The 26932-nt window shown below is 39.1% G+C and overlaps 2 protein-coding genes across 6 annotated transcripts in view; one reads left to right on the top strand and one right to left on the bottom strand.

The window, feature by feature from the left end:
* The first annotated feature begins 6683 nt into the window (after positions 1-6683).
* The window catches only part of gpam (glycerol-3-phosphate acyltransferase, mitochondrial), a 36987-nt gene continuing 16738 nt past the window's right edge, over positions 6684-26932 (top strand). For 3 of the 4 annotated variants that reach the window (XR_013279487.1, XR_013279486.1, XM_077502862.1), the window contains exons 1-6: positions 21325-21742; positions 23383-23526; positions 24731-24850; positions 25071-25144; positions 26460-26573; positions 26665-26811. Coding sequence is in view for 2 of the 4 variants with exons in the window: in XM_077502862.1 (XP_077358988.1) it covers positions 23443-23526; positions 24731-24850; positions 25071-25144; positions 26460-26573; positions 26665-26811 (539 nt within the window). In the remaining 2 variants the exon portion in view is untranslated. Of the gene's footprint in view, positions 6821-21324; positions 21743-23382; positions 23527-24730; positions 24851-25070; positions 25145-26459; positions 26574-26664; positions 26812-26932 lie in introns of those variants that run through there. The other variant, XM_077502863.1, reaches the window with a different exon arrangement.
* LOC144005026 (large ribosomal subunit protein eL19-like) lies at positions 18954-21032 on the bottom strand. 2 transcript variants are annotated; one of them, XM_077502868.1, is made up of 6 exons: positions 20966-21032; positions 20245-20351; positions 20025-20147; positions 19643-19763; positions 19446-19556; positions 18954-19135 (listed from the first exon to the last, which is right to left on the bottom strand). In XM_077502868.1, exons 1-6 carry the CDS (start codon positions 20968-20970, stop codon positions 19012-19014), a joined length of 591 nt encoding a protein of 196 aa, XP_077358994.1. In that variant the 5' UTR covers positions 20971-21032; the 3' UTR covers positions 18954-19011. The 2 variants fall into 2 exon arrangements, with proteins under 2 accessions (XP_077358994.1, XP_077358995.1); XM_077502869.1 differs by lacking the exon at positions 20966-21032 and adding an exon at positions 20657-20943.

The following is a 26932-nucleotide window of genomic DNA, read 5'->3' as shown; positions in this document are numbered from 1 at the left end:
TCAGACAAAACAGATTCAAAAGCTTTAACTACCTGCGGAGCCGTCTTATCCTTCAAAATGCGTACGTAGGCTTTTTTTGAAAAAACATCGATGACGGTCAGTAAATATTTAAATCCATCGTTGACACCAGCCAGGGCCTGCATATCGCAGAGGTCTGCCTGAAATTGATTCAGCGCCCTTGGGACAAAAACCCTGTTTCGTGGGAAATTGATTCTAGCGGGTTTGTGTAAGGTGTAGGCATCTTGCTCGATTAAGAAACCCCTGACTCGATCACGATTTACTTTTTTACCCGTAACATCCTGTACACCTAAGTGTAAACGCTCTACACCACCAAAACTGGCCGGGTGTGAGGCATCGTAGTAAAGCTTCTCCATACACTTCCTCTCAGCCATCATCAGAAAATGAATTTAAATGATATATGCAACGATTATTTATTGATAAATTCACACAGACATGACTTCTTTTGTTGTTTTGGTTTATTACATGATTTCCATAGTATAATCATACACAATAGTAAAAATGATTACATGCATAATGCTAAAAGGCAATACTAAGAATTAATATACTCAAGGACTCGGGATAAGACATAGGGACTAACTTTTAATTCAACAACGGTTTGAAATTCTTTTAATTCAACAGGTAAGTCTAAAGGGTAGTTATTTTCTAGACAGTATTTTGCAGAATCAACAAACAGAGTCAAAATTGTTACCAGGTGACCTACACCCACGTCATCACACCATGCATCCAGAACGGCTTTAATTGTATTGGCCAAACCCAAATGACTCTCGTTCACAACACGTCTGACAAAACAATCCCAAGATACATGAAATAGCGAATGAGACAATGATCTGACTTTTTGCATAATCAACAACATTTTGTCAATTCGTCCGTCTCGGTCAGAAGTATGTAGAATGGTTCTCTCCAGAATGTCCGCCCAATTACACAAACCGTAATATCGAAACAACAATTTTCTGAAGATATTCCCCATCGTGTGTCTCTATTTAGAATTGTAGTACTTGTCCAGCAGAGTCTTGAGGTCGTTCGACAGCGATCCGGGGCCTTCAAGGGCGTCCAGTTGCTCGAGCTTGTCGAGTATCTTCTTCTCTTGCTCGAGATCTAGCAGGACAATCTCGGCCGCTGTCTTGACCTTCTTAATGTCGGTAGTCAGATGAAGCAAGTTCAACATGTAATGAATGCTGGGGAGGAATTTAGGCGTGCACAACAATGCTATCACACGATGATAATGTTTCCTAAAATACTCATCATCGTCTATTTCTAGACACTGGTGCTGCCTCTGGCTGGGATGGTTGATTAAACAGCCATTACATTCATCTCTACTGTATTTAACTATAACTTGATTGAGGAGATGTCCTATAGTCTGTTTTATACAGTTGTACTTATCCCGACACAGCCAACTGTCCGGGGGCCCGTTCCAGACAAGGTCCCAGTCCTTGTCAAGGTTTGTAGGTGAAGGCAAAGCTGTTGGCGGGCACCCCTCCACAACGTCCCCGTCAGAGGTTAGTTGCTGCTGAGGCTGCTGCTGCTGAGACTCCTGAGGCTGCTGAGGAGGTAGGTGTTCATGCCGGGTATTGAGTTCCTCAGGAGTCATCAGCAGTTGTGAATACTCCAGCGAGGCAATGTACTCATCGGTCAGCTGCACTTCTTGAGAGTTCTCCGGCGGAGGGGTGTTCTCGTCGGCAGTCGCGGGGTACTGAGAACAGTCCAACTGCTCTCGCTCAAGGTGGGTCGCGGCTGCCTCAACGTCCTTTCCCTCCTCAAAGTCAGAGCTCTCTGTCTGCGTACCTTTTGAGACTTTAAGCCGCGATCCTTCCACCAGAGGCACCACACTCCGGGCACCCAGAGGCGTCCACGATGTTGCCAGGCGTCTGGAACTCTGTCTGGTAGGAGGCATCGTTGTCGTCGCTGGCTTTTTCAGGCAAAGTGTAGTCCGGCTGGAGACTCCTGCTCTTATATTACATAGGGGCGGTTATATGGGTGGGATTTGTTGTAAAGAGGCGTATTTTCCCATTGTCTAAGTGGTAGGGGGGCTGTCCTTGAGGGGGGTTGGCTTATGACGTCAGAGTAGGCGGTTCATAGGGGCGTTGACTACTCAAACGTCAACGCCTTCCTTACACCCACAATGTTTCGCCAATGCCGGCTGTCCAAAAAGAGGGTGGAGATTTTTTCAGAGTGCGCATCCATCCTCTCATTCCATTCAGCCAACGGTAGGGTCAAAACCCTCAAAAAAACACCACATTCAGTGTTAAATGCTTCCAAAGTAAAAAACAGTTCATTCTGATTTGTGCGATCACCAGTCTCTATAAGGTTGTTAGAATCAATTTTCACCTTAAAAAACCAACGACCTGTAGGCGTTGTCCTCGAGACCCATGTAAATGTTAAAACATTCCATGGTTCAGACGACTTCATACATTCTTTCAACACTCGAGGTACCAGTTGATTTAATATACCCCAGTCATTAGAGTTTAGAGTCCCATAGCCACTAGGTGATGTATTTTCAACACCGTCCATGCTAAAATACAGAGACAGCTCACCCATCTCGTAAAGGAAGCGGTATCCCCATGAGGCAGATGGATCCAAAGAACATATTTCCTCCAAAGACTCTGCGGGGGGTTTCTGAATACGTCGCAAAAACATCTGCTTCTTACGCGGCGCATCCAAAATCGAGTCGGTCCCAGTGCGTCCCATCTGCACTGAAACATTTGTCTCGCTGATTACATTGATTTTCCCCGCCATCCTCGCTGTAGCTCTATCGGACTGTTGAAGCGCTTGTTATATACTTTTTACCCATACTAAACCACTCCCTCCGATCACGTCATTCAATCTCATTATTATTCATTATTCACTCAATCTAGGGGGGCGTGCACCGGATCCGGAAGTTAACCAAACAATTAGCATTTGAACCCGGGTCAGCCATGATATCTGCAAAAACAGGTAGGAACACCACCTACACATCATCCATCTTCATTAAGGGGTCATTAATCTTCATTAAATGACATCAGGAAGTCATTAAGGGTCATTCATCTTCATTATATAACACCTGGAAGTCATTAAAGGTCATTCATCTTCATTAAACGACATCCGGAAGTCATTAAAGGTCATTCATCTTCATTATACGACATCCGGAAGTCATTAAAGGTCATTCATCCTCATTAAACGACATCCGGAAGTCATTAAAGGTCATTACCCCTCATTAAATGACATCTGGAAGTCATTAAAGGTCATTAACCCTCATTATATGACATCTGGAAGTCATTAAAGGGTCATTAATCTTCATTAAATGACATCAGGAAGTCATTAAGGGTCATTAATCTTCATTAAATGACATCAGGAAGTCATTAGGGGTCATTAATCTTCATTAAATGACATCAGGAAGTCATTAAGGGTCATTAACCCTCATTAAATGACATCAGGAAGTCATTAAGGGTCATTAACCCTCATTATATGACATCTGGAAGTCATTAAAGGGTCATTAATCTTCATTAGGGAGGGGTCATGACCCACACATGACCCCCCTAATCTAATTAAGAATGTCATCCATCAAATTTTGACAGAAGCGGCCTTGTAATATTCTCTCTGCTGTCAACTGAAGATGACATCACCTGTGCTGAGAAAGTAGGTAATAGACCAATCATGGCTCAGTTTGCTGACCAAACCCAGATAACGGGTGAGCCATGATTGGTCATTACCTACTTTCTCAGCACAGGTGATGTCATCTTCAGTCGACAGCAAGTGGACAAAATAGTTTTTAAATGTATTAATTGTATACAAAAATAATGTAGTTCTTAAATTCATTCTGGACAAAATACTTTTAACTGCTGAAAATGGTTCAGTGAGTCAAGTATCCCTTTAAACATTTTTATTGAACAGCTTTTGTTTAATTATTATTATTATTATTATTATTATTATTAATCTTGGACAATTGGCGTACAGTATTTACTTTTAAATTCTAACAAAAAATACTACAGGGAGTTTCCTGAAATTTTCAATAAATAAAGCATTACAAAATTTCAGTCTAGCACAAATGTTGATGTTCCATTTTTCTTTTATTTCAACTTAAAACAAATATAAAAGTGTTGGAAGTTTGTAACGAAATAATTCCATAAGATTTACCCAATTGTTATGATGATCTATTATCAGCTGGCACATTTATTCTTTATTATAATTATTATTATTATTATTTTTTTTAAAGGTCGAAGACGATTAAAAAGGCGAAACATCGGCACCGATAATCAGCCACTCCGATAATCTGTCTATCCCTGCAGTAGTTTCTACTCTTCTTCCTTTTCCACTTTCTCATGCACCTTTTTGTTTTCCTCTCCTTCTTGCCCTTCTCCTATTTCTCCTCCTCCTCTTCTTCATCTTCTCCTCCAAGTAATCCATATGATTTCTTTTTTTTTTTTTTTTTTTTTTTTTTTAAGACTCCCAAGCGTGTGGCGGTCCACTCCATGCACACCTACGTGGCGCTCTTCAAGTTCCTGCCTCAGGAGAACAACGACTTGGAACTACAGTCAGTCCAATTATTGTCGTTACTCTAATTATATTTACGTATTATCATTATTTGTAATAGTATGAACTGTGGCCCATCTACCTCCTTCACAAACTGTAATGGGAAGGACAAACAGTTGCGTAGATTATGTGACCGGAAAAGGAAAAGAGCAGATTAGTTGCTGGAGGGATGAACGCATTTATAACGTTCGTGCGCCGCCAAGACCTCGCCACAAAATCATCTTGTGACATTTATAAGTGAGATGTTCTGGAATAGAGGAGACATCGAGTCTCGGCTGAGTGGCTCGTATCGACACCGGACCTCATTTTATAGATATAGGAGCCACATTTTTAAAAAAAGAAGACGACATGGCTTTGAATCGCGAACTTGAATTAATGTCTTCAATTTATTAACCACTCAACTCAAATTTACCCCCTAATCATTTTTCCTTGTGTTTGATCCTTCAGGCCCGGCGATCGCGTCAAAGTCACAGATGACGCCAATGAAGATTGGTGGAAGGTGAGTTCTGGCAGCATCCTCGTCATCTTTTTGTGCGCAAAAAGGCCAACCCGCCACTTGAGCAATCAGTCGAGCCTCCTCCAGTCTGACGAGGCGGCGAGACTTGAGAAGCCGCCCGCTTGCCTTTGAAGGTCGATGGAACTGGGTGGGAGTTTGCACGGCTCGTTAGCGTTTGCTGTTCGTGTTTTGGAAAACGTGTTGACCATTTTTGGTCAATTAGCCAATTAATGCATTTGATGCTCTTCAGGATTAGCGCGTCTGCTTTGCTTGCTCTGATGTTGTTAATTATTAATTATGCACATGAGTTATTTGGGTCAAATATGCATAATTAATAAAAAACAACAACAACAAAAAAAAAAAAATATATATATATATATATACATATAATAGAAATCAAACATAGGCTCCTAAGGGATTAGCCACTTAGTGTGGCTGCAAATCCTTTGATGTAATCCTAATCCTAACCATACCCAATCAATTTAATCTTATATATCGAACACTCAGCCCGCTATAATTTTCCTGTAATCCTGACCCAACCCCTGACTCTACATCTACAACTCTACACCTAATCCTAACCTTTACCCCCTAATCGAACCACTATCGTCTAACCCTGACCATTTAATCTGACCCCAAAAAGAATGGTCCAATTTTCCAATCCCATCCTCTAATCCAAACCCTGAACTCTAAAGGGATACTTGACTCATTGAACAATTTTCAGCAGTGACACGTTTTCATGGCCCACCTGTTTTTCTGAGTTTGGTCAGTACACTGAGCCATGATTGGTCGTTACCTACTTCTTCAGCACAGGTGATGTCATCATCAGTCGACAGCAAGTACAAAAAGTACTTTTTAAAGGTATTAATTGTACATGAAAAAATGACGTGACTACATTCATTATAGATTAAAAAAATACAAAATATAACATTTTTACTGCGGAAAATGGCTCAATAAGTCAAGTATTCCTACAACAACCCCCTAATCCTGTCCCAAACCCGTACTTGCTACCCTTACCCACTAACCTTAACCCTAACCCTCCATGACTCTGAACAAAGAGTGCAGAAATGAGCCACATGCTGCTTCACCAAGTCATTGTAAGGTGATCACGTCTGGCAATCGCCCCATCCTAGGTTAACTCATTCACTCCCAGACATTTTCACTGAAGAAACCCCCTTCGCTCCTGGCTCTTTTATGGGATTTCGTGCAAGGCCCACAGAATATTGTGTTCAGTTTCTATAAAAACATTTAACCTACCAAAAGAAAGATGACAGTTTCTTCTTTCATCAGGGAAAAAAAATGTATATTTCTATCCGTTTCCGTTTTGCAGAAATTGGCATTTAGAATATAGCTAGGTTTCAGCATTATTCACAAATCAATAGAATTGTGGGCAAACAGTTTTCATCATGGCCCTGGTTGATCTCTTATACTCTGCTGCCACCGGCTGGATGTTCTTGTAATTACTACATTTTTTTTTCACACATTCTCAGTAGTTGAGAGGCTGCATCAAAGCCTTCTCTATGCTCTTGCATGAAAAAAAACAAAAAACAACATACAAATACGTCTTTGGGAGACTTAATGCATTTAAAATGGAACGTATTTATACGTTTTGGGGAGCAAATGAGTTAAACGTGTGTTTTTTTGCATTTTATTCATTGTCAGGGGAAAAGCCGCAGCAAGGTGGGCTATTTCCCCGCCAACTTTGTGCAGCGGGTGCGCCCCGGCGAGCGAGTGTGGAAGGTCACGGCTGGTTTCCACGGCAACCGAGACAAAGGCCAGATGACGGTGAAAGAGGCCCAGGTGAGCGTGCACACACACAGAGACAGAGCAAATGCATTAACAACAATGTATGCAAATGGATGCGTGAAAGTGCAGAGATGACGGAAGGACGGCATATTTGCATTGTGATGCATTTTAGCCTCATTGCGGGAAAAACTCACCTTTTTCCCCAACATCTCTTTTCCGCCCTTTCTCACTCCCAATCCATCATCCGTTATCGTCACCCCCCGTCGTTTTATCACTCCTACATTTTCCCCATCGTTTTTTTTTTTTTTTTTTTCTCCATTTACCTCCCGGCATTTATTCCCAATTCCCATCCTTGGGCCATTTCGTTGTCCGACATCGCTCGCTACCCTTCCCCAAATAATCCCGGATTATTCGCACCATGCATCCCTCCATCCCTCGCCCCGCATTCTCCCGCCGCAGATCTGCGTGGGCAAGAACGAGGAGACGGACGGCTTCCTGCGGCTGAGCAGCGGCAAGAAGCGAGGCTTGGTGCCGGCGGACGTTGTGCTTGAAATATGACGTCTGCTAATCATAAATCCAGTCATTGTTATGATTAACATAAATAGACGGAGGAATGTTGTTGTTTTTTTTCCCCCGCCAAAAAATTAACAGCCGGTAGCAGCTTTGCTTGTTTTGTTTTCTTTTGAGCTACGTTTTGTGTAGCACAATGTGGGAAAGTTAGCGTCAAGGAGACGAGCGAACGGGAAACGTCAGGCTACCTCGCCGCTAACTTGAAAATAGGGCCTGGCGGAAGCCCGACTTAAGTCCTGTCTTCGTTCCGTGCACATAACCATGACATCATCTATATCAACTCGGAAAAATGATTTCACGTCAAAATCATTGATGCAATGGAACCTCCAAAGTGAACACGAAGTTTCTTGAATTAGTCACTAGCTGTGGGCGACATGCTACTTATGTTAGCATCCGCTAAAAGGTAAATCATGACAGATACATAATAATGAATTGACCTTCACATTGCCGTTTCAAATGTCACAGGAAGTTGGCTAACGTCACACTTTTCACCTTCAGTTGGACGGCGATTGATCTTTAAAATGGACAGATGGGCCACATAAAAAAAAAAAAAGTAGTTGTAAAAAAACAAGTGGTATCTAAAGTCACCTCAGTAAAATGCAGTAATATTAGTTTGTTTTTTGTTTTGTTTTTTGCAGAGGATAAAGAATATGTGCCTGTGAGTATTGTTTTTATTTAGATATTCACAGCTTGGAGCCGCTCTATAAAACAATTTCCCAAAAATATATTTTTTATATTTATTTATTATATTATATATTTGATTTATTTTATTTTATTATATATTTATTTATTATATAATATATTATAAATATATTATATATATTTATTTTTTTATTTTTTTATTTCACTATTTATGACCAAAACGTCTTCTAATGAACAGCTTAACTGTTCACAATCGATACTCCTGCAAATATATGGCCAAAACTTTTCAGACTGAATTTCCCGGCTTGAGCAGCTTTAAGGGATAAACACTGCAACACCGGTGCAGGGTTATTATCGTTTTGGAATTTTTCATTTTAGTTAGTTTTTATTTCGTTTTGAGTTTTGTTTTTTGAATTTAATGAGTTTTAATTAGTTTTCAGGGTGGTTCTGTTATTTTTTTTTTTTATTCGTCTTAGTTTTTTAATAAATGCTTATTTTTAGTTTAGTTAGCTTCAGTATTAGTTTTTTAAACATAAAATGTAGTTTCAGTTTTCATTTTTTAAAAAGCATTTTTATTTTATTTCGTTAACAAAATTGTTTTTTGAATTTTAGTTTTAGTTCTTTCCATTAGTTTTAGTTAACTAAAATAACCTTGCACCGATGTTATTCATGATACCATGACATTTTTTATTTAAAAAAAATAAAATAAATAAAAAAATAATACATATTCATTTAATCAAGAGTAGGGGGGAAAAAAATAATGAAACTCTTTATGTCACATGTATCTAACGAACGGGCCTTACTTTGCAGGGGCCTGTTTTTGAAGCCTTTGCGAGATTTTGCACGTGATGACGACGGTTTGACCTCCAAATTTGGCCCCAAAATGTTCAACTTTTTTGTGCGCGTTCCCACACGGATGCACTTCTGCTTGTCTCGTCACACTAAAATTCAACGCGTCCGATTTGCCTTATCTGCTCTACTTGTACTTGCTCACATAATCGTGTTCCTTGTCAAAACGGCGTCTCGCGGAATGCCGGCGGTTTCACATACAATTACATTAAAAAAAAAATGGCGTCAAAGCAATAAGTGTAAATAAAAGGTGGCTCGCTACTCTGAATATTATAGCCATGAGGGACGCAATTAATAAGGGCATTGATATATTTATAGCCGAGTATCACTTATAGCTTCGTTGGCATGACGGCTATTCACATTCAAAAACACAAACAATGTCATTTTGCTCAGTTTGTCACATTCCTCTTTACACTCTTTATCTATTGACTGTACTCCGTGTAGCCTAAACTATGCACAGCCCATCTAGTTGCTAGCTTTGTGTTTTGTCTACACACACATACACAAACACACACACTTGGGCTCAGGGTCGCTTTTTTTTTTTTTTTTTTTTTTTTTTTTGACAGGCCATCATAATCGCGTTTTGACGTCACGCAATAAAGTACGATGAACCCACCGCGTGTGTGCGTGTTGTCATTTGTTTGACAGCCCTTATGGCAAAAAAATTACCTCAACGCTAGTCTTAGATGCTAACGTTTGTGTAAGTACGAAAAAAAAAAAAAAACGTTTAGTTCAAAGGTCAATCTTTTAGCACATGGACAAGCTTTGATACGGCAAAACAATAGAAGAGATGATTTTAGCTCATAATAATTCAAGCAAATTTGTAATTTCTGAAAATGTGTAGCAAACTGGCAGTAATCAATAGGGATGTAATGATATCCAAACATCACAATACGATATTATCATGATATGAAGGTCACGATACGATAATTATTACGATATTGTGGGGTGGTTGGCGATATTTAGGTCACAATATTGTAAAAAAAAAAAAAAAAAAAAAACATACTTAAAAAAAAAGTACAATACTGTGCTTTTGTACATAACAGCAATGCATATAAACAATCTACAATCTCTAATATTTAATATTGAGGTGCTTATTTGTTAAGGCACGCACACAGAGTTCCTCCACGTATTGACGTTCCCCTTCATCTGACAACTAGTGTAGATTTTAAACATAGAAGGGCCAAAACATCCCTAATGAAAATTAAAGTGCACTAAATAAAAACTAGCCACTAGAGGGTGCTAGAACAGCACAAATGCAAATCAACTGGACTTTTTGAACAGATGTGTTGCTTTAAAATATCGTGAAGATGACGATGACGATATTGTGTCTTAATATCACGATATTGCCGTTATCGTTACGTCCCGAGTAATCAAGTAAGTACGCACCCAAGAAGAATCCCTCATTTTCCAAATGGTTGACGAGCCCCTTGTTTAAAACGTTTGGCGAGGCCTACTAGCTAACGTCAGCGCTATTCATTTCCAGCAACCAAAAGAGCATTCATCCGAGCAAAAGAAAGGTCAATTAATTAGCCAGCCTTGACGAGCTATTCCCACCTGCAAGTACGTTTTGACTGAACTGTGTGACTGACAGCCATGTGATTGTGGCGCCCGTCATTAGCAAGTTGATGGACTTGCATGACGTTTTGCATCTTTCAATCCATTTGTTTGTTTATGTTGGCCGTCCCCAGAAAAGTCGCCTGCTCGTAAATGAGAGCAAGTAATACCATTAACTCCCAATAAAAGTCATTGGCGGCGGAAAAGCTGCTGGCAGGCCATTGGCCACACTTGGACGGTGCATGCGTGTGTGCGCGCAATTTCTCAAACGATGACCCAATTCTGTTATCAAACTGGATGGGATCTGATTTTGGAAAGACGCGCCGGTGGCAGAATATCAAGTCGCTCTGGCGTCTTGTCACTTTTTCAACATTTTTTTTGTTATTTTTTGTCATATACTGCATTTGTCAACATTGGTCATTGAAAGAAAAATCGTATCATAATGAACGAATAAATACAATATGTGTCATTTTAATTTTGTATTATATTGATTTTATTCTTAATAAATGCGTACTATAAAATGCAGTACATTAGTAATTATTTTTAATAAAAAAGATACACAATATAAAGTAAATTCCAAATTAATGCGATATAAAATAATTAAATCTAAATGATGGAATGTTACTTCTTATTCATATAAAATTAAAACGAGTAATATGTGTAATCTATTTTTAATATGTACTATAAAATACATTACACTAGTAATTATTTAAAAAAAAAAAGAAACAATATAAAATAACAATTCCAAATTAATGAAATCTAAAATAAATAAGATGTAAATAATGGAATGTTGCTTCTTATTCTTATTATTTAAGCCATTGGCTTCTATCCGTCAGCCCTTCTTTCGGATGTCAATGTTGCAAATGATCTGATGTGATCGATGTAAGCTGTAATGTGTCCAAAAGGACAAAATGAATAAAACAAAACAAATAGTACATTAGTAATTATACATAATATAAAATAAAAATTCCAAATTAATGCAATATAAAATAAATAAGATGTAAATGATGGAATGTTACTTATTCATATAAAATAAAAATGAGTAATATAAATACAATATGTCTAGTCTTAATTTTGTATTATATTTAGTTTTTAATAAATATGTAATATACAATACAGTACACTAGTAATTATTTAAAAAAAAATAAACAATATAAAATAATTACAAATTAATGAAATATAAAATAAATAAGATGTAAATAATGGAATGTTGCTTCTTATTCATATAAAATAAAATAAAATCAATAGTATAAATACAATTATTTCAATATACCGGTACATTATATTACAAGCAAGATCATGTTTCAGTATTTGTTTTTTCGTCATTAAAAATAAAAATAAATAAAAATCAGACAGAGAAACTCGAATGGTCTCCATTTTTCATCTTGCTGAAGTGTGCTAGAAACGTCAGGCCGACGTCTCCCTTTTGGTGCGTTTGCACTCGAATGCTTGACAGCTCGGGGGAAACAAAACGTCCAGGTTTTCGAAGTGCGGGGGAGAAATCGTCTGCCAAAAATAGCTCTTGATTACACGTGCAGGTTGAGAGGGGAGGAAACATTTCGATCTACAGCTTTGGCAGGGAAAAAAAAAACAAAAAAACAACCCCGTCCCAGAGATTCCCAACATTTGACGACGGTGGCCGATTGCTTGATTTCTGATTTAATACACGAATACAATCACAAGGAGCTTCTGTTCGTAAAAACTCTACTTTCTACGGCACTGTAATTGCTTATACATGCCACAAGATGGAGCCGAAGGATTACTGTTATGTAACCTTAAGTCACTTCAGATGATTTTATTTCATTTTATTTTTAAATCAAACTAGTATTAATGCAAGCTTCCAAAGCAAAACTTTTTCATAACTTTTCTTACATTGTGAACTGACTAGCAAAAAAATGCTAACTTAGCTAATAACAGGAAAAAAATACACCCCTTTGGTGTGTGTTTTTCAGACAAGATAGGGAATTCAAATGTAGGGATTAGATTTAAGTCATGAGAAAAATAAATACAGTAAAAATCGACATTGGAATTTGTACGTTGAGGCATGGAGGTGAATGAGGACGCGGCTCCTGGCAAGACGCTTGCTTCTTTATCTTTAAATGTTCCCTCCTAATGACTCTGGGGAGCACGTCAATGATTTGTCTCTGCTCAAAGCTGCTACTCAAAAAAAAAATAAAAAAAAAATCCTTTGTCCTTAAATGGCTGAATAAAGCGTGTTCTCCCATAGTAACACTTCTGGTTCCCCATTGACTCATTGACAATTAAATCGTTTCTGTTAAGACTTTTTTTGGGTTTGAACAATCAACAGGACACAGCACATATTAGCCTAGCAAGGAGGCAGTAAATTAGCGCTGTCGCAATTGAATATTTTTAGAATCGATTAATCTCTCGATTATTCCATAGGTTAATCGACTAGTCGGATTCATTTTAATTTTGTATTATACGAAAGCATTTTATAAGTTTCATCGTTATTCACAGTTCTGTTTAGAATTGTGTGGAAATCAGCTTGTTTTCAACATGGCCCTGGTTTACTCTCTTACACTCACCTACTGGCCGTTTTTGTAATTACCATTATTGCTTCTCCCGTTCTCTGCAGTTCAGGGGCTGCATCAAAGCCTTCTGTATGCTCTAGTATCAAAAAAAAAAAAAGTCTTTGGGACTGTTAAAACATTTAAAGTAGAACGTATTTATACGTTTTTGGGAGTAAATGTGTTAAAATAGTTGTCGATTAGTTTGATAATCAATTAATCGATACATTTTGACAGCTCTACAGTAAATACGTTAAGGAGAACAAGGCTGTGTTTTTTCGCGTAACTTTTTGGGTTCTGCGTTTCAGTCATGTTTACTTCTGAGACATGGATGAGACTATTAGCATAGCAGCCACTTTTCGCGCTATTCGGATCAGATTTATTATTTGTGGAAATACATTGGTAACTTTTTAGTCATGTTTTGACATGAATTAACCAGACTTATAGAAGTATACAACTTTGTTTGCAGATTTTTGTACGATGTTTAGTGTGTGTATATAAGTAATGGTTGAATATGGTTTTTTCTTTGAGACATTTCAACCTTTCAGCAGAAGTTACAGATACATCCCGTTTATTTTTTGTTGTTGTTTTTTTTGGGGGGGTATTTTCAGAATTTGTGTATATTCCTTTTTCCGGGTCGACATAATGTCAAACAACTTCTCAACCGTTTGCCTCCTGCTGACCTTTGGATTTCCATGCATACTGTACAGTAAAAATCTTAAAAGTGCATTTGAAAATCCATTAAGTCGCTGAGAAAGATATTTAATATGCTTCTTTTGTGTGGGTGTGTGTGTGTGCTCTCCATGGCTCGTGTCACGGCACATTTGCCGACGCGACGACATGAATTTTTAAGCTCCTCCTGCCTAAGCTCTTTTCTGGGCCTGTATTTTTAAATATATATATAAATTTATCCACACGCCGACACTTTGAGTTCACAGCGCCTCTATTGTTTGTTTCATGACGTGCTTGGGGCATTCGGAAAAAGCTGTCTGCCGGTTTCACTCAGGAAAATGCACTTTTTAAATACAGGATTTAAACAAACAAACTACTTCTCAATTTATAGATATGGCCTTTTCATAACGTGTGGGGGTGATTTTGTCCTAAACCCCCACACCTCCAGCCTGTATTTTGCCATTTTGTGTTTGTTTTGTAAACAGCGGGCCGTTTCTGTGGAAAGACAGTGTTTACACCCCTCCAGCCAATCGCAGATTGGGGTCGCAAACGGGGCCAGGCGAACGTGTCAGCTGCGTGACGTCAATCCTGCGGCAATTTCAAAGCACGCACGGATTTTTATTTTTTTTTCACTCACTCATTCACACATGTAAGGTTGAGTGAGTGAGTGAGTGAAAAAAATAATCCGTGCGTGCTTTCAAAATTGCCGCAGGAGTGACGTCACACAGCTGACACGTTCGCCCGGCCCCGTTTGCGACACAAATTCGACAGTCGTACAATTTGAAAGTATGTAATTTAATGTGAGTGATTATTATTCGTATGGCTCTCTTTTTTTTGTAATTTAAAGACATATTGTGCGTTGTGTTTGTGTGTATTTCCCCATATTTCGACACAATAAATCAGGTATGGCAGTAATAATATACCTGATTTACAGCAGATGGTTACGTTAAAGGTAGAGCAGGTTGTGTTTGACCAGTAAACATAACTACATGCATTAACGTAAAGCATTTAAATAAATGTTTGCGTATGACATTCAGAATTTTTGTTCATATCAAACTATTGGGGCTATTTTTCCCCCATTTTAAATTATGCAAGTAATTGACTGATTAGGAAAAAGAGGAGGATGAGCGTGTGCAGTGGATAATTTTTTTTTTTAATACGTCCTCATGACTTTGAATGGATGTTGAAAAAAAAAAACAGTTGCTCTTCAAATTTGGCAGGCAAAAATTTTGGATAAAAAGCCTTTTTAATTAAGCGATTAATCATGATTAATCAGAATTCTAAAATGTTTAATCTGATTAAAATGTGTAATCATTTGACAGCTCTAATTTTAAATCAATTTTAATTAATTGACAATTATTGTGAAATTACTGTATCAATGACTAAAAGGTGCAGCCATTTTTTCACTTTTATGTTGAGTATGAAAACTTAGAAAAAATATTTTATTGAACATTTAGAACAAAATTTGCAATTAATCATGAGTTAAATGTTGAAGTCATACAATTAATTGCAATTAAAAAATATAATCGCCTAATTTTATGAATTATGAAATTACTGTATCAATGACTAAAAGATGCAGCCATTTTTATGAGTACGAAAACTTGGGGAAAAATTTTTTTATTGTACATTTAGAACAGATATAAATGTGCGATTAATCATAATTTAACTGTTGAAGTCGTGCAATTAATTGCGATTAAAAATGTAATCGCCTAATTTTATGGATTATGATTAAATTATTGTATCAATGACTAAAAGATGCAGCCATTTTTATGAGTATGAAAACTTGGAAAAAAATGTTTTATTGTACATTTAGAACAGATATAAAATTTGCGATTAATCACCAGTTAACTGTTGAAGCCGTGCAATTAATTGCAATTAAAAAATGTAATTGCCTAATTTTATGAATTATGAAATTACTGTATCATTACTAAAAGATGCAGCCATTTTTTTCACTTTCATGTTGAGTATGAAAACTTAGAAAAAAATATTTTATTGTACATTTAGAACACATAAAATTTGCGATTGATTGTGTTAACTGTTGAAGTCGCAATTAATTGAGATTAAAAAATGTAATCGCCTAATTTGATGAATTATTAAATTACTGTATCAATGACAAAAAGATGCAGCCTTTTTTTCACTTTTATGTTGATTATGAAAACCTAGGAAAAAGATTTTATTGTACATTTTATTATACATTCAGAACAGATATAAAATTTTCAATTAATCGTCAGTTAACTGTTGAAGTCGTGCAATTAATTGCGATTAAAAAAAAAAAAAAATGTAATCGCCTGACACCCCTAAGCAAGACCATATTTTTTGGTTTAAAAAAAAAAATAATTTTTAGATGCGGGACAACTTCCATAGCTCGTACTTGAACCGACACCTCAAACCAAACAGACCCCAATCCAAATCAGGGATACCAGATGGCGAAGGTGTTTATTAAGCCCACTCTTTAGGTTGTGGGCGGAGCCTTTGAAGATTGGCCATGAAGCACGTAATTCACGTGACTCCACTCTAAGCGCATTTGGCCTCCGCCTTTTCGTCACATCTTTTCATTTCTTCTTCCCCTCTCGGCAGCAACTCAATTACCGGCCGTGTGCACTTGCAAATGGAAATTTGTGTTCTTGTCAGACACTTGGGCAATGCATGCATACAGTGGACAAGAAAAGAAAATGGGAATTCATATCACGTTTGTCACCCCCGCTGTTAATTAAACGTCTCCGGCTTTACTTGCAAAAGTTGAGAAAATGAATCACGCGGCGGCTTCGCCTTGTTTAGCATTTTAATGCCTTCAGCGTTTGCTGACTCGTTTATTATTTAACGAAGCGTTTTTGTTTGCTGCCTCCAGCTGTTTTTCTGATTCCCTGCATTGTTATGGGCCTGAAAGCTCCGCCTCCAACTATATCTGTTTATGTAGATATTATTTATTGGCCAGATGTTGAAGAAAAAAAAACAGTATTGGCGCACCTCAATTTTGTTTAGATTGGAAAAGTATTTTAACTCGTAGAAAATGAATTCATCTGATACCTTTTTAATTATTCCTGGCAAAAAAAGAGAAAAGAATAGTTTTGACAAGGCTTGAAAGTGAGTGTTCTTCGGCCTTTATTATTGAATTAATTCAGAATGTAGTGATGAATCCGTTCCAGAAAGTCCGACTAAAACCAAATTGAAAGCAATATTTCTCATTGGAAATCATGTAAATCGAATAAATTGACCCCAGATAACCTAATTCTAGAGAGGAGCCATTTTTGTACTTGGCTGTGAATTTTTACTTGAATTCTATCATCTTTCTTGCCTTGTTTATTAAATGGCTGCACATGAAATTTAGGCTTTGATGGATTTATTTAAAAAACACAAGCCTCCTAGAATGCTCTGCAACATTCGGAGATGTTAGGGCGACATCCTGTCAAAAATCACACCTTCAAAATAAAATCATCACATTATAATAACTGGTTTAACACTTTTTTTTTTTTTTCCAACAACCAAACTATTTTGTGCATGTTTAAATGATTGTTAAATACGCCATCACGTGACCCAACAGTGCAGTCAAAATGTATTTTTACACTAAAGCTTTTATTATGAATGTGACTTAATGGGATCTGTTATGCCGATGTTGCGGAACATGCTGGCAATTTTTTTCATTTTTTTTTTTCCCTAAAATTGATTCTAAAAGGGCGGCACGGTGGATGACTGGTTAGCACGTCCTCCTCCCAGTTCTGAGGACTCGGGTTCGAGCCCAGGCTCCAACCTTCCTGGGTGGAGTTTGCATGTTCTCCCCGTGCCTGTGTGGGTCTTCTCCGGGCACTCTGGTCTCCTCCCACATTCCAAAGACATTGCATGGCAGGTTAATTGGGCGCTCCAAATTGTCTCTAGGCGTGCTTGTGCGTATAGATGGTTGTTCGTCTCTGTATGTCCTGCGATTGGCTGGCAACCGGTTCAGGGTGTACCCTGCCTACTGGCCAAAGCCAGTTGAGATAGGATCCAGCACCCCCCGCGACCCTTATGAGGAATAAGCGGTCAAGAAAATGGGTGGATGATTCTAAAAGCTTGCAGAGTGGTATACACAGTGCCGTGACATCTCTTAACCTCTCCCACCTTTTGTTTTGTTTTTTAACAAAATGTATGAAATACTTTGGATTAACACCCTCTATTGTGGGAAATGAATGGCCTAGCCGCACGTTTTTTTGTTGTTTTTTTTTTAAATGAAAACAGAGCAGATAAACAGAAAAACGGCATACGGAAACCTAATAGAAAAGTTTAGAAACTTCACGTTCCACTGTACTCGAGTGGATGCAAAAAATAGCAACCAACAGCAAATCGGGTCAAAGTGATGTGTAATAATTGTGTTAGCGACGTACTGTTATTGTTGCATGTGGAAAATGTGACTGTGCGCGTTGAAGGCTGAGCGTAATAATGAAGAGCGGCTCATATTCCTTCCCCTCGTCTAATCCCATTAAAAGGCTCATGCTCCAGGAAACTGCAGCGCCTCCCCGTAATGAAGAAATGAGATGAGGCGAGCCGCAAAATGGCCTCCGACATCCGGAAGCGTCTCATTCGCTTTACCTGAGATGGCTTTTTATTTTTACACGCGGCAGGATTGATTTTATATGGCGGCTCCATAAACATAGACTGCGATGAAACATTTTTTTATTATTATTACTATGGACACTAATGAAACGCGGATCACTGATTCAACTGTATACAGACATGTTTGAACTTGTTCACCGCCACGGTTGTTTCAATTTGTCAACCGGAATCTGGCCGTTAATATTGTTGGCGTACGGATTTGTCAAGTGTCTCTTGTTTGTAAAAGTCAAGCTTCACCTATATACATAACTAGAATGACATGTGACTTGAACTAGGGCTGCACAATATATCGAAAAAATATCTATTGTCATATTGGCCCATGCAATATGCATATCGCAAAGACATGCAATAAGTTTCATATGGAATTCTATGCTTTTATTTGAATTTGACCAGTCAGTCGCTAACTAAAATGTGCACCACCATCCAATTGTTGAACATTAGAGAGGTAATTACAATTAACTAGGAATGCATTGTTTGCTTATTTTGCTGCATGAAAAATTATAGTTCTTTTTGGCTGAGTTTTTTGGGGAATTGCATCGTCATTGTAACTCGGAATTGTGAAAAAAAAAAAAAAAGAATTCCCCACCGAGTCAAATCGAGCCGCATCTTTTGATACCTCATTTGTGCCGGTATGTTAAACAGTTAGGGCCGCATTTTGTCTGAAAAATTCCGGTAAATAAAGAAAAATAATAAACGCCGTTTTCTAGCATAGTAATATGTGATTCCACCCCCCCTAAAAAAAAACAAAAAAAACAAAAACTGACCACTGAGCACACTGAGCATGCGATATCATGAATCCAATTTATTAATAACAAAATAATCGAGTGTGGGATGTGGTCGCTACTTAGCGGCTTCATCCTCCTTGGCCAAGCTCTTTATGAACTCCTCCCTCTTGGCCTGGAGGCGCTCCTCCCTGCGCTTGCGAGCCTCCTTCGTCTTTGTGCGGCGAGCTTCGGCCTGGTCGCTGCAGCAGAGGACACCAGTGTCAATTATGATCCTGATTGACATTTCTAATCTTTCTACCGGCATATTTGTGTTGCTTTTAATGGTTTAAGTGGGGGTAACTAACAAATTTGTATTTAATGACAGTTATTTAGTATAAAAAATGTTGCATTTATTGTATTACGTTATCAAGTTGGATTTTATTTAGCATTTCAGTTGTGAGGTAGCGCCATCCAGTGGACAAAACTGACAGGCAGTAATCAAGTAAAGATGTGAGTGGAGGGAGCTGAATGGCACAAAACTATTTCTTAAAAAAAATGAAAATAACTTACGCTAGGAGCTTCTTGCGAGCCTTGTCTGCCTTCAGCTTGTGGATGTGCTCCATCAGGATGCGCTTGTTTTTGAACACGTTACCCTTGGCCTTCAGGTACAGACTGTGGTACCTGGACAGGGAGAGACAACTTTCAGTAAATCTCAATGAATTTGAAATAGACCAAAAAAGAAGGGGGGGGAGTCGCTTCTAACTTACATGTGCCTGTCAATCTTTTTGGACTCCCTGTAGCGTCGGAGGAGACGACGCAGGATGCGCATGCGGCGCATCCACAATAGCTTCTCGGGCATACGGGCGTTGGCGGTACCCTTCCGCTTACCTGCAATCACAACAAAGCAAGTTTACAGTTTTGTTTGTTAAAATGTCACTTGCGAGTAGAAAAAAAATGGAGAGAGACTGTTTGATTCTGGAACTCAAGCTAAGCAATAGCATCTCCTTTGTTTCACCCCCAAAACTATTTTCCCCTTTTCCCCTTATTGTTCCAACCAAAGTTTGAATGATTCCTTGTTTTGAAATCCATCCATTCAAACATAATCTGACTTCCAAAGTAGGATGAAAATTGAGGCAAAAGTGGCCCCACCGTAGCCCATGTGGCGTCCTTTGCGGCGCGCCAGCGTGTTCTTGCGGCAGCGGGCGCGAGAGTGCACCGTCACGGGCTTCTTGATGATCAGGCCATCCTTCACCAACTTGCGGATCTGCTGGCCTGTCGAGGAAGGGTCGTTATCGGAACGATTTGAGCTCGCTCACACAAAAAAGGTTATTGTTCGAGCCCGCAGCCGGTAAAACAAAAAGTCACTCACGCGAGTTGGCGTTGGCGATCTCGTTGGTTTCGTTGGGGTCCAACCAAACCTTCTTCTTGCCACAGCGCATGACGCTGGACGCCAAGCGCTTTTGAAGCCGGAGCATACTGGGGAAACAAGTTTGCTTAGGTGTGTAATTCCATGCAATAAAGGCGACAGACACGTTAACACACAAGTCGGATAATTTCCAAAATTCAAATGGACATTTTCCCATCGCAAATGTATCTTGATGACACCCAGTAGCATCGAGCTTGTTTTGTTAGCCAATTCCAGCAGTGTCTTTGATGATGTCTCTTATATACGATGAAAAGAAATTAAAAGTTTTAATGATAGTTGTTGAACTGTCATAGCAAGTTCATTGCATTACTTGTCAAGTAACTTAGAACTTGATCGGACTTTCTAGTTGAAATACCTTTTGTTCCCGAAGGTTTAAGACAGCAAATCAAATCAAAGTCGAAAACCTGCCTGAAAACGGCAGACGTCTAATGTCAGCAACGTCTTCAACTTGTTCAGCTTCATGTTGTGACGTCAGGCACGTCTGTGAAGTTAGCCAACTAGCTAGTAACTGGCAAAATTAGCATTTTTCGTTACACGTCGCTGTAATTCACATTAATCGTAGAAAATTGTTTTTTATTCGTGTTTGAAATGGGTCACTCGCGGGTGATAAGAACCACTAGTTGACGAAAATGAGCCACATTTGGACGCGGAACGGCAAACTTACCTCATGCTTACGGTTAGCTTGATGAAGACATGGGAAACTGGTCGGTGCGGTCGCAACCATTTCAACTCTCGTCGAGGGTTAAGAAAGGAAAAAAAAAAAGCACATCCGTGGCTATAAACGGTTAAATGAACCCGGCAAACGGTCACAATTTAATTTTCATTATTAACATATATACAGTGTAAAACCTGCTCACAATTTTACCGGATTAAAGAAGGCATAATATTTTATTCAACACCCCCTGTATATAGATGGTAGAGTGGTACGCTCCATGTGACTGCAATTCCTGTTATCACCCCTAGAGGACGTAAGATGACAAATTGTAAAACGTGTAGTTGCTGATTTAACCTGAGAGTGGCAGTAGTGTGTTTTTACAGCGAATTGTGAGTTAGTAAATGTGCGAAGAAGATGGGAGACGCAGCATGAATGAACGCAGTTTGGATTCTACGTCATGAATATTCATAAAGTGCTTCCCTGCAATTGGGTTTTGAACTTAATGTCAGCCAATCAGAGCTAAGTTAATGTTATCAATATTAATGAGCAGCCCTGAAGCGTTTTTGCTCCAATGGATGAACGCCTTCTATCGCCGCATTGTGTGTGCTGGGGCGGCTGACGTCCCAACGGTTGAGCGTGGTCACCGGTACCACAACATCACCCACCGACGGCGGCCAACCTCTGCGGAATAGGCGCTTCCGTCGACGAGTTGTTTGTGTTTTTTTTTATATCTATATATATTTTTTTTTTGTTCGAGACATAAGTCGACGTAATGCGGCATTGAAGGTAAGTGAGGCACCCCCCCCAATCGCCTACTTCCTAGCAAAACCATCGGTCGTCTCGTGCTGTCATTGTCATGGAAACAAGCTGCCGGTTGTTGCTTCTTGCATCAGTTAATGGCGTTAGCGGCCGCAATTGAGCGACTTTCAGTAATTACGTCGCCGTAAGTCGCGTTGGCTAGATGTTGACATTGAAGCGTAATTGGCTCAAATGTCCTCGCGCTGCTTGTTCAGTTTGTTTCCCAACTCAGCCAGTTTAAAGGTGATCCCGGTTAGCATGTGGCTAATCCCAGTTCCGCTTTTCGTGGGTGATGCAGAGCTTGAGGCCAGACGTCCAGCACGCCATTGTTGTCTGCGCGGCTAGTTATTTGCATGTCCATCTGTCACTAGACAGTTTGACCTGCTTATTTATGAAAACGTCAGGGGGATCTTTACCAGTCCTTTGTTTGCATCCTTGTATGAGTCAAAACAAGAATGTGATTCATCAAGATTTGTTAATGTGTCTCCATAACATGTTTGTGGTATGCTTTGATAAAAAAATATCCAGAAGATCATGAATTCTAGACAAATTTGACAAGCTTTTTAGTTTGTCATGCCATTATAAAAAATCGGCACGTTTCAGAGGTTGGATCTTTCTCGTGTTGGCCTAGCCATCATCCCGCCTCACCTTATGCCGGGCCTATGGCGAGCTTTGGATTTCAAATGGAAGATGAGCAAAAGCCCACAAGATGCTTTGCCAAATAAAGACGCTTCAAGTCGTTTAATGCCACTCAAATTTACTGTCAAATATATTTGGAACATCCACACAGTCTCACTTTAGGTACATTCTGAAGCGAGCCCTTCAAGCAACAGTATTATTTCAACACAAGCAGTGGTGCAAACACATCAAGATAGAGAATGCAGCAATACTCACAACCTTGTATTCTTTATCCTCTACAAAGAATGCCTACTATTACTGATGCTAACGATTTAATTGAAAAAGTCTGGCAAAATTCTGTTATTTTTAATGCTGTTTTTCCTAATAAAAACCCTGGAACAAATGAATGCCATTTGCATCCATTCAATGGCTTTCAAGTTTCAGTTTCAACATTACCTATTTTTTTATAGCTCTTAAATGCAAACGCCTCAGAGGGCTTCATAGTACTGAATACCAAAAATCTTGAAAGTGGAGCACAGATTAAAATTATTTAAGACGAAACAAAAAAAAGAATGCAATATTTTTTTTTTCTCATCTTCTACAGCATCGTGGCAACAAACTTGCACTGTGGTGTTGACCAGTGATCCCGCCGGCTTCTCATTCCTCAGTTGCTTTTGTTTGGCTCGCAACAAAGTCACCCCATCATAGAGAGTACTCTCGGCCAATGACCCCGTACAAAAAAAAAAAAAAAAAAAAGCCCACTCAGCCTCCTCATCAGTGTGCGCGCTGAGTACTGGCGCTGAAACACAACACGAACACTAGACGGTGGGCAGCATCATTCATGCAAGTGACTCGCTAGCCTATTCCCTAACGAGTGTACGTTGGGAGCAAACGATACGGGGAATTAAAGGCCAACCACACAAATAAATATTTGTATGCATTTATTTATTTATTTATTTAATTTTTTTGCGTACGTCAACTAAAAGCAATTGCCATCGTCGTTGTTGCAGGTGTCCAGTTAGAAGGTGTTTGGTCCGGACGAGAGGCTGAAGAAAAGTCCCTCAGAGGCCATGGAATTGTCGGACGGCTTGCTGCTGCAGGTCAACAACGGCGAGCAGTGGTGCAACCAGTGGAAGCGGCCTAATGACGACTCTGTAAGACTCGCGCGCCCAAAACCCTTTCATTTAAAAGTCGTTACAACTTCATTTAGCTCATTTGGGGCATCCGAGCAACATTGATGGATTTTAGGGGTGTCAAAATTAGTGCAGTAATTTTTGAGTCAAATTAACGCCCCAACCTTTTTTTTTTTTTTTTTTTTTTTTTTTTTTATTTTTTTTTTTTTTTTTTTTTTAATTATTTTTATTTTTTTAAACTCACGATTAATGATTACCCCTGACTTGGAAAAACCTGTACTGGGGGAATCCCCATTCCAACACAGAAGACACGTCCACATCAGAATTTAGCACTAATAAATATAATAATAATGCATATATTTGTGGAGATATTTGTATTTTAAAAATTTACAGAATTTCACAAGTTACTTCATGTTAAAGATAGCGCTCAATAGGACGAGAAATGCACTGAGCCGTCACCGTCTTACAAATACAGTTATGCCATCTAGTGGCAGAAATAAAAGACCAACACAAACACTCATTTTTTACAGTACATATTTTTAATTTTAACTCAATTTTGCCATCTAATGGCAGCAAAATGACCTCAAAACAAATCAATATCACACTCATTTTTTTACAGTACAGTACATATTTTAATTATTTTGAATTTATTATTATGAAATTACTTTATCAATGACAAAAAGATGGAGCCATATTTCTTAGTTTATCATTTTTCCACTTTTACGTTGAGTATGAAAGCATCGAAAAAAATACTTTATTGTACATTTAGAACAGATATAAAATTTGTGATTAATCGTGAGTTAACTCTTGAAGTCATGTGATCATGATTAAAAACAATTTATCGTCTGACACCCTATCGTATTTATTTGTTCGTCTCCCAATGTACCATATTTTTCTTCAATTCCACATTTTCCTCTTGTACAAATTAATGCACTTTTTCCTTGTTTTGTTTTGTTAAATATAGGAAAAGAGTTTTTGTATTTTTCAAGGTACCATTTCCCGCCAGTATTTCACATTTTCCAAAATAAAATCCACAAATGAATGCAAGAATTATAATATTGTTACCTCCTCCTTTGCCTTTCAAACTGTTGAGATTACCATATGCCGTATGTTAGCATTACTATTGTTAGCCTACAACAGTTGCTCTTAAGAAATAATACATAAATACATTTCTGTAGAAAGCTCCGGTTTATTTTCACCATTGTGTGTTTTATGTGGTTTGAAGGACCGCAGTACGAGCCCATCGGTCCTGCGCTGCGTGGCCACCACCTGGAAGGAGGGGCTTCTGAACAGGAAGAGGCCCTTCGTCGGCCGCTGCTGCCACTCTTGCACGCCGCAGAGCTGGGTAACCTTACACAGTGCCGCTACTCCACTCTTAACCATTAGCGTAATTAATTGACGTACAGGAGGAGCAGACATTTGAGACCATGTTCATTATGAATGTTTGCACTAGTGTCAAACTGCAAAACATCATTTTTGTGGTCATGAGCCCCGCTGTGATGTCACAGAAGGGCTCGCGCACGGACACGTTTTCATTCATTCTTTCGTTTGCATTCTCGCCATAGGAGAAGCTGTTCAACCCCAGTATTCCGTCGCTGGGCCTGCGGAACGTCATCTACATAAACGAGACCCACACCAGGTACCCACATCATTCCAAACAATCATTCGCTCATCATGAAAAAAAAATGTTATATTAATAGAAATATGGCTGCATCTTTTAGTCATTGATACAGTAATTTCATAATAATTCATAATATTGAGTTAAAATTAAAAGGATGTACTGTATTGTAAAAATAAGAGTGTGATATTGATTTGTGTTGAGGTCATTTTTCAGCCACTAGATAGCATAATTGCAGTTGTAAGATGGTGACAGCTCAGTAAATTTCCAAGTAAGGGGCAGTCATTAATCGCACGTGTAAAAAAAAAAGAAAAAAAAAAGGTGGTTTTAAAGGAACTTTAAATTAGCTAAAAAATAACACACTAATTTCGACACCCCTAGTATAAATCATTTTTAAAAACGAAATTGATTTTTACATGGTTTTATTGTACACAGCAAGTAATTGTCAGGATCGTATTGAATATTTTTCTGTCATTATGGCGTCGTTGCCCCTTTAACGAAAACCCTCTGCTGTTGTTCGGTGACCTCACTTAATTCGAGGCTGTAACTCGAGGCTCGTTACAGAGTAAATATTGACGGTAATTATGTTTTGTAATTTTCATTATGTGCGCCGTCAAACGTAACGTGTCCATTCTGTCAGTGAAATATCAATTGATGTGCAAACATTTCAGAAATTGAAAATATATTTGTTAAACTGTACATACTCAGCTTGCTAACAGAATCACGTTACAAAAGTGAAGGTCCACCCTGTGCTCATAAAATTAGCCAATCATCTCCACTCTGTCGGTGTCCACCCTGTCTGCAATCTCATCTGCATCTGTAACTGTTTGCATGTTTCAACGTGTGCAATACAATCAAATATCTCGGGATTTTATTTTGGGTGCTGAAAAGGGGACGTTTGGAAGGCATCTTGAGCTGATTTTTTTGTTTTGTTTTTGCGAGGAGGGAGAGGCGACAGGGGGGAGGAAGGGGGAGAGGGAACCACGGGGCACACCAGAGGCCCACCCGCCCCGAACCATGATCTGATTTTTGACGCTTGTGCTCCACAATACATTTAAAGCAGCTTCTGTGGAGCAGTAGTATTGGAAACACGTGTATTGAATTGAGTGCAACATTGGAGGAGGCAGCTGAATAATTGAAACGTTGCATGTATCGCATGAGTCTAACCTTCATTATTAAACTCCAAACATATCCTACGCAGTAGAAACTGGTTGTGTGTTTTTCTCATTTCATAACAAATCTGTCCACAGAAAATAATATAAAGTCAACTTGTCTGCTCCTTCCTTCACGAAAGCTTAAAGCGGTGTTAACGGTGCTTCGTTGTTCCTATGTGCAGGCAGCGCGGCTGGTTGGCACGGCAGCTGAGCTACGTGCTCTTCGTCATAGAGCGGGACGTTCACAAAGACATGTTCCCTCGGAATGTGGTGGAAAACGTGCTCAACAGCAACGGGTAGGCCACCTCCGCCGTTTAGCGAGACCGCTTTTTCGCGTAAACGAACGAGGCCGTTGGCAATTTAGACAGTACGCGCTTCTTGTTGCAGTGTGGAGAGTGCCATCTTGCGCGTGGCCTCCGATTCGGACGACGACAGCGCCATCGACGAGCGCAGCAAGTCCGTCAGGAAAGTCAAGCAGAAAGCCCGACGCTTCCTCCAGCAGATGGTGGCCAGCGTTTCGCCCGCCTTCATCAGGTATGCGGGGGGAAAAAAACGCCTTCTCATTAAGCGATGCCGCGACCCGACCGCATCGTCGGAAACGGATGGAAGCTTTTGCATTTGTGTGCAATTTGTGAAGGAAAGACATTTTTTGTTG

This window comes from Festucalex cinctus, chromosome 17, assembly GCF_051991245.1.
Source record: "Festucalex cinctus isolate MCC-2025b chromosome 17, RoL_Fcin_1.0, whole genome shotgun sequence".
In the NCBI taxonomy this organism is placed as follows: domain Eukaryota; kingdom Metazoa; phylum Chordata; class Actinopteri; order Syngnathiformes; family Syngnathidae; genus Festucalex; species Festucalex cinctus.
The sequence above is the reverse complement of the archived record's forward strand: the minus strand, read 5'-3'. Positions and strand labels throughout refer to the sequence as shown.

What these genes read in the sequence shown, in the direction of transcription:
- LOC144005026 (XM_077502868.1), bottom strand. An exon ending in GATCGCCAACGCCAACTCGC is followed by an intron (nt 20,148 to 20,244) that starts GTGAGTGACTTT and finishes CTTCCTCGACAG; the next exon opens with GCCAGCAGATCCGCAAGTTG. An exon ending in GCTCGCAAGAAGCTCCTAGC is followed by an intron (nt 19,136 to 19,445) that starts GTAAGTTATTTT and finishes CCTCTGCTGCAG; the next exon opens with CGACCAGGCCGAAGCTCGCC.